This window comes from Bison bison, unplaced genomic scaffold (genome assembly GCF_000754665.1).
Source record: "Bison bison bison isolate TAMUID 2011002044 unplaced genomic scaffold, Bison_UMD1.0 scf7180017853241, whole genome shotgun sequence".
Classification (NCBI taxonomy): domain Eukaryota; kingdom Metazoa; phylum Chordata; class Mammalia; order Artiodactyla; family Bovidae; genus Bison; species Bison bison.
Window position 1 is genome coordinate 2220 of NW_011483814.1, and position 7326 is coordinate 9545.

The window sequence follows — 7326 nt, forward strand, 5'->3', positions numbered from 1 at the left end:
TGAAGGGAGATTTTTTTTATGTCCTGACGTTCAGACCTCCACTGGCTTTCATTTGTTCTTGGGACAAAAGCTTGACTCCTTGCTGTGGCTCCACAGCCCTCTGTCAAGCTCAGGGCCCTGTAAGAGTCTCCAGCCTCATCCTGGGAGCTGACTGTTTGCTCGTGGTTCAGCCTGTCTTGGTCTCATTTACCTTTTCTCTGTTTCCAAATACCAAAACCATTTCTGTCTGACTTTGTAGTTCCTTTTGTCACCTTCAGGTCACCCTGGCTCAGGCCCTAGGTCACCCTTCAAGTCTAGGCTCAGAGAGGTCTCCCCGTCCCCTCCTAACAGTCTCTCTCACGTTACCCAGGTTTATTGCCTCTGTATCAGTTGCCATCAGCAGAAATTAATGCCCTTCTTCATGGGTTATTTTGAGTCCTTCCTGGTTCCCCTCTTTTTAGGGCTCATAGTGTTCCTCTTCTTCCCAACGTGGCTGCAGTACCTGATACTGGAAATGTCTTTAGATGACAGGACTATGGGTTGGGTTGAATAATCCTCAGGGAAGACCAAGAGCACAGGACAGGTGATGAAGATGTTTCCCACATTCTGGACATTTCAGCTGTAATTGATCTTTACCCCATGTGACTACTTAATTAGTCAAAAGATGAGCCAAGAAATACAGGAAGTCCTGAAAAGCCCTACAGAGCTGGTGTCCTCAAGCAGTGGGCTAAGATGTCCCCATGTTTAGTCTGCTGTGTTTCGTCCTCTGCAGCCCCCAGTCTAAGCTCTGTCCATCCAGGGACCAGTCACCATCATGGACAGCAGCTTTGCCATCTAGGAGTTCATGTGCTCAGTGTCAGCGATTGTGATTTCAGTGCGCTGAGGATGAGCAGAAATGCAAAACCTAACAGGGCAGGAAGGAGACGCTGCCCGCCCTCCCCCCTCCCAAGGGCTAGAATATTTTCCAAGTAGGTGTGGGTGGGGAAAACAGGAGAGAGTGAGACCTGGAGACCCTTGCTTTGAGACTTCCTCATCTCAAATACCTTTGTACCAGGACTGCATAGTGTCCCCAGGTGGTGGCAGACTTTCCTAGGGGGGCCAGTGTCTTGATTTTCATACTGCACGTGCAGTGTCCTTTGTGTGGTAGCTCGTGGGCAGTGCTCTTGTGATCCCCTTTGCCAAGGAACCCCTGTGCGCTTTAGTCTTGCTTAGTCCAGTCATGCAGGGAGGAGAGGTAGGCAAATGGGGAAAGCGGAGGGAGCCTGGTGGGGTCTGCAGGAGGCTTGTGGCAGTACTTGGGGGCATCAAGGTGAGCCAGTGAATGGAGCGTGCGCCCATCCCAAGTGTAGTTGCAGGGACAAGGCGGGTGTGGATCTGTTGGAAAAGAATGTCTCAGTTCAGGCTGGAGAACCTGGGAGCGGGTTTGTTGGAGAGCCCGCATGGAATGGTTTGAGGTTCCAATGCTTAGCTTGTGTTCCCGGGACAGCAGTGCTGAGGCTGACACTTGCCTGCACAGGTTTGATTTGACAACTCGTGACCACACGTGAGCAGCAATGAAGGACGTGGAATTCAGCCAGGAGAAATCTTTTCCACTGTTAGAACTGTGGCCTGGGCTGAGCCCGCAGGAACCTGTGGGTGCAGGAGGATGGGAGCCTTGGGCTTGAGGGGCTGGTTCTAGGAGTTGCCCCCAGCATCCACTCCACGCCCTGGCTTTTGTTGGCTCTTTTAGCAGGCAGGCACCATAGAGTAACAGGGAAAATTTCAGGTCATTTTTTTGCATCAACTTTGGTATTATTGTGTACTTGGGGTTGCCTGTGAAGAAAGGTTCATGTGCATTTGGGAAGATACCAAGAGAATCTGGAGTGTTTCCTTGGAAGATGCTGAGGTCTCAGTGGGCCATGTGTATCATTGGAATTATCCCTCTTTTTCATAGTCTTTGGAGATTTTGGTGTTTGACCTGGATCACTCACTGTAAGTGAAAATATGGTGTCTGGTGTCTAGTGTCTGTGGATCTTTGGGTGTCCTCTTTTGTATTTTGCCTTATCCATGAGTTGTCAGGGCTTGGAGTGCTTTGTGTTTGCATAAGAGGGTTAGAGGCTCATCGTGGGCTTTGTGGACACTCTGTTGGACACCATGAAAGTTTGTTAGTTTGTTTGAGTCCCTCTGGGAAAATAGGAGTACTAAGGTTAAGATCACAGAATACTTGTTATAAGGTGGTCCTGCTCAGTCCGGATCTCTGGGCCCAACCTGCGAAGAGTCATAAAATCCTGTGACGTAGGGGAAGATGGCTCCGAGAATCACAGGGCAGCGATACCACAGTGATCTGCAGCCTGGAGGCTTGTCCTCTAGAAGATGCAGCTGCAACTGTCTTGCTGCCAGGCTGGGTTCTCTGTTATCCACTCCTGTCCCTCCCCAAATAAGCACACATACAGGCACATTACAGAAAACACAGAGTCTTAACTGCACTGATGGTGGTAACGTAAATGGTACTGCTATGTTGGAAAATAAAGTGGAAGTTCCTTAACAAATTAATATAGAACAGGCCTACAGTCTGTCAAACCCATTTCTGACAGATATCCAAAGGAAAAGTGATCAGTTTTTCAGAGATATGTCCACAGTCCCATGAGTGTGACTGAATTTGCAGTAGCCAAGGCATAGACACAGCCCAGATGTCTCTTGACAAAAGCATAGGTAACAAAAGTGTGGAATAGAAATATTTATTATATACTGTATATTCATGAACTATTTTTTCTCTGTATATAAATATAAAAATCAAGGATCCTGAATTTATGCCAGAATGAATGAACCTAGAGAACATTATGCCAAGTTAAATAAGCCTGACAAAGGAGGACAAACACTGTATGTGGAAACTAAAATTGTCAAACTCACAGAGCCATCAAGTGATAAGGCTGTTATCAGGAGCTGGGTGGAGGGGGAAATGGGGGCACTGGTAATCAAAGAGTAGAGATTTTCAGTTGTAAAATAAGTAAGTTCTGGGGATCTGAGGTACTGCATGCTGCCGGTAGTGTTTCTGTATACTTGAAATTCGCCTAGAGAGAAATAATACAGTGTACTCATAGGTGGAAGTGTAACTTACTCGACTATAATAATTATTCAGTGTATGAATCTATCACATGATCACTTTGTACACAGTACGTTTATACCATTTTTGTTAGTTACACCTTAGTAAGACTTGGAAAGAGAGTTGGGGGGGGCTTTTCTCCTCTGAATGATGCTCTGTCCAGGCTTCACGTTTCATTCATGAGGCATTTGCATACCCATGTTTTGTACCCTCTGACCAGAGATTCCCCTTCAGGTAGTTTGTGTTGGTCCACAGCTCGAGAGTGTTTAAGATGCCCCAGTTGATTCCAGTCTGGATCCGTCACTGAGCATCAGGACTCTGAGTCTTCCCAGTCCTGAGGGCTGAGATCTGGGCTGAGGAGGGGATGCTGTGTTCTGACTGGGGATGGATCAGGGCCTGCTGTGTAACCTGAAGGAGACTGCCTGGTCAGCGGAGGTGCCTCCTGCTGCGGTGTACATGAGGCCTTACCAGGAGGGGAGTGTAATCCGAGGGAAAGTGTGGGAAAGTCCCAGTTGGTCTCTCTGCAGGAGTTGACTGTCCTGAGTCCCTCCTGAGACAGTGGCCACAGGGGACTGTCTGTTCCTCGTGGTGAAGGCTTCACTGTGTGTGTGGTTGGGGCTCAGGAAGGGGATGTGTTGACTCTAAGCATTAAACAGCATGTTTTAAACTTTCATGATAGACCTCTGAAGACTTGTGTTGCCTGAGGAAACCCTGAAGTTAAGGAAGAGGAAAGAAAAGGAGTGAGGCATGGCTGTTTTTCAGGTAAGGTCATATTTAGTGTGTCCTTCCTGAAATGCCCTTTTCTGGACTCGCTAATTGTGTCTGACTCTCGAGTGTCCTGTGTGACTCCTGTACACGCACACTCACCCAGGGCCTTCCCTCTGGCCCTGTCGTCTCCACTTAGATCCTGTCTCCCCATGACCCAGTGACCTGGCCCTTGTGAGGAGGCTCCCCTGGTCACCGTCCTGGGCAGGGCTTCTCACCCATGGGTTGGAGACGGGGTCTCAGTGCTGTTGGGCAGCAGGGATTGCTTAGGGCCCATCTGGATGCGCTGTCTGCTCTGTCAACCAGGGTAAGGAAACTGCACATGGAAGACAGGTGTTAGTATGCACAATAGCTGGTAAAACCTGGGAATCAGATCAGTTGAGACTGTCCTTTCCCTTTTGTGTATCTTGACATCCTTGTGAATATAGCTTACATATACACAAAGAATTATTTCTGAGTACTGTGTTCTGTTCAGTTGGTTTATTTATCTGTTTTTATACCAGTACCACATCACCTTGATTACCTTGTGTTAGGTGTTGAAATAGAAAGACCTCCATCTTCCTTCTTCAAGAGTTTTGCTGTTTGCTCTTTGAATAGTTCTGTGACTTTCACTATGTTTTATTCTGCTTCTAGAAAGATTGTCATGGCAGTTTTGATAATGAGTTAATTGGTTGATCAATCCTTTGTGTGGTTATTAAAGAATCTTTTTTGATATAGCATGTTTCTTTTGTAATCTTTATGGCTTTTACCTATGAAACTTTGTCATGTGGGAAAGAAGATAAATTTACTTCTTTTTCAATTTGCTGACCTTTGATTTCTTTTTCTCATCTAATTGCTCTAAGTGTTTCAGTGCTTTCTGAACTGTAGTGCAGAGTGTGCATCCTTGCCTTCTTGACCTCAGAGGAAAAGCTTTCATTCTTTCCCCATTGCTGTGCTCTTTTCATAATGGCATTTATTATACTGATGTTGGTATAATGTATTGTTTGTAGTTTGTTGAGTGTTCCATCTTGAAAGATTGTCAAATTTTTGTCGAATGGTTTTTTTCTGCATCGAGATGATCCTGTATTTTTTTTTCCCTTAAATCTGTTAATGTAGTGTGTCATATTAATTGATTTTTGTATGTTGACTTCTCCTTACTTTATATGAATAAACTCCACTTGGTCATGGTGTCAGATCTTTTTATGTATCTATTTTAATTGAAGGATAATTGCTTTACAGAAGTTGTTGTTTTCTGCCAAATACCAACCTGAATCAGCCATAGGTATACCTATGTCCCCTCCCTCCCGTCTTCCTCCCTATCCCACCCCTGTAGGTTGTTAGAGAGCCCCTGTTTGAGTTCCCTGAGTCATTCAGCAAATTCGCATTGGCTCTCTACTCTACATATGGTAATGTAAGTTTCCGTGTTACTCTCTCCATACATCTCACTCTCTCTTTCCTCCCCTCCTGCCTCTGTCTGTTCTCTATGTCTGTTTCTCCAGATCTTTTTAATATGTGTTGAAGTTGGTTTGCAAGTATTTTAATTTTGCATCAGTATTCGTCAGGGGTAGTGGTTTCTAGTTTTCCTTTCTTGTGTCTTTGGGAAATTAGCAAACTATTAGAATCATGCTTGCTCCATAGAATTACAGGATTAGTGGTAATTCTTTTGTAAATGTTTGGTAGAATTTGGTCCTGTATTTTTCTTAGAAGTTTCTGACTACTTTTTAAATCTCTCTAGTTATAATGGGTTTCCCTGGTTACTCATATCATAAAGAATCTGCCTGCAGTGAGGGAGACCCAGGTTCTATCCCTGGGTCGGAAGATTCCCTGGAGAAAGGAATGGCTGTCTAGTCCGGTATTCTTGTCTGGAGAAATTCCATGGACAGAGGAGCCTTGTGGGCTACAGTCCATGAGGTCACAAAGAGTCAGACATGACTGAGTGGCTAACACTTTCACTTTCAACACTTCTCAATTTTTTTATTTCTTAATAAGTAAAAGAGTTTGTGTGTTTCTGAGAATTTGCCAGTATCTCCTATATTCTGTCATTTATCGGCATTATTGGTCATAGTACTTCCTTATCTTTAGAAACTTTCTTTGACCTCAGTTGTAATCACTCCTGTTTCATATCTGTTTTTAGTTATTTGAATCTTTTTTCTCTTTTCCTTAGTCTAGGTGGGGGTTTTCCTATACAGTTTTTTCAAAACATCAACTCTTGGTTTGTTGATTTTTATATTTTTCTAGTTTCTATTTTATCTCTGGTTTAATCTTTCTTATTTACCTGTTTCCTTCTGCTAAACTTGAGTTTAGTTTGTTTTCTGTTTTCTGTGTCCTAGAGGTCTAAAAATAGACTTCAGATTTAAGATCTTTTCTCTTTTTTATTGTAAGCATTTAATGGTTCAGACTTTCCTTTTAGTATAGTCTTCTCTGTGTGTTATAAATTTTGTAATGTTGTCTTTTTGTTTTCATCCATGTATTTAAAAATTTCCATGTGATTTTTTTCTTAGACCCATTTGTGGTGTAAGAGTGAGTTGTTTAATGTCCACATTTGAGGAATTTTCTTTTCTTCTTGTGTTTATTTCATTGTTGTTAGGGAAGATACTTTCCTGGTATCAGTCTCTTAAAATGGTTAATTTTGGCCTAACGTGTGGTTTCTCATAGAGAATGTTTTATGTGTCCTTGAGATGCATGTGTTTTATGCTTTTGTTGGGTCGTGTGATCTGTACATGCCTGTTCAATGTTTGCTTCATTTTTCTGAGATATTTAATGTTAGATGTATATATATTTTTACTTGTTCCAGCTTTTTGGTAAATTGACCATTTTATCATTATACAATATTTATCTCATTGCACTTTTTTTTTCTTCAGTTTATTTTGTTTGATATAACAGTCTCCCCTGCTCTCTTTAGGATGGACTGTCTTTTTCCATCCTTTCACTTTTCACCTTTCCATGTCCTTAGGTTTGTGAGTACTACCTGTTTCAACTCTCTGACATACTCTGTGTCTCTTGCCCTGTGTTTTTCCTCCTGTTCCTTCTTCTAGTGGCCCCTGCGCATGCGCATCGTATGGTGGTTAAAGACAGACACCCTGGACAGCTCCTTTCATGCCACTGTAATTTCAGAAGGAATGTATTGAATGTTTCCTTCCTATCATGATGTTTCTTGAGATAGTCTTGCTTAATAACTATATTTTTTCCATATTCTTTTTTGCTATGTTTTTTAATTCTCCAAGAAGTTTTTTTTACTTTGCTATTGTGATAATATTTTTTTGTCATAATCTAATGACTCTTGTAATTTCAAATCACTGTTTTATTAATGGAAAAAAAAGCAAAGAAAGTCTTTGGCTTCTGTTAATGCCTTGCTATGTAAATTTAAATGGATAAAATTGTATTTGTATTTTTGTATATGGTAATTTTATGAATTGAGTTCATGTATTCTTTTTTTTTTTTTTTAATGTTTTTACCAGTTTTCTTTTGGTAGCCTAGTATAGAATCCTGTTGACAAACTCAGCTGAGTACAAAGGATACAT

The 7326-nt window shown here is 42.4% G+C and overlaps 1 protein-coding gene across 1 annotated transcript in view; it reads left to right on the plus strand.

Annotated features, from left to right (window-relative positions):
- The window catches only part of LOC104998796 (zinc finger protein OZF-like), a 21132-nt gene that overhangs the window by 1612 nt on the left and 12194 nt on the right, over window positions 1-7326 (plus strand). The window contains exon 2 of the mRNA XM_010854160.1: window positions 3741-3823. Coding sequence (XP_010852462.1) covers window positions 3809-3823 — 15 coding nt within the window. The 5' untranslated portion in view covers window positions 3741-3808. The remainder of the gene's footprint in view (window positions 1-3740; window positions 3824-7326) is intronic.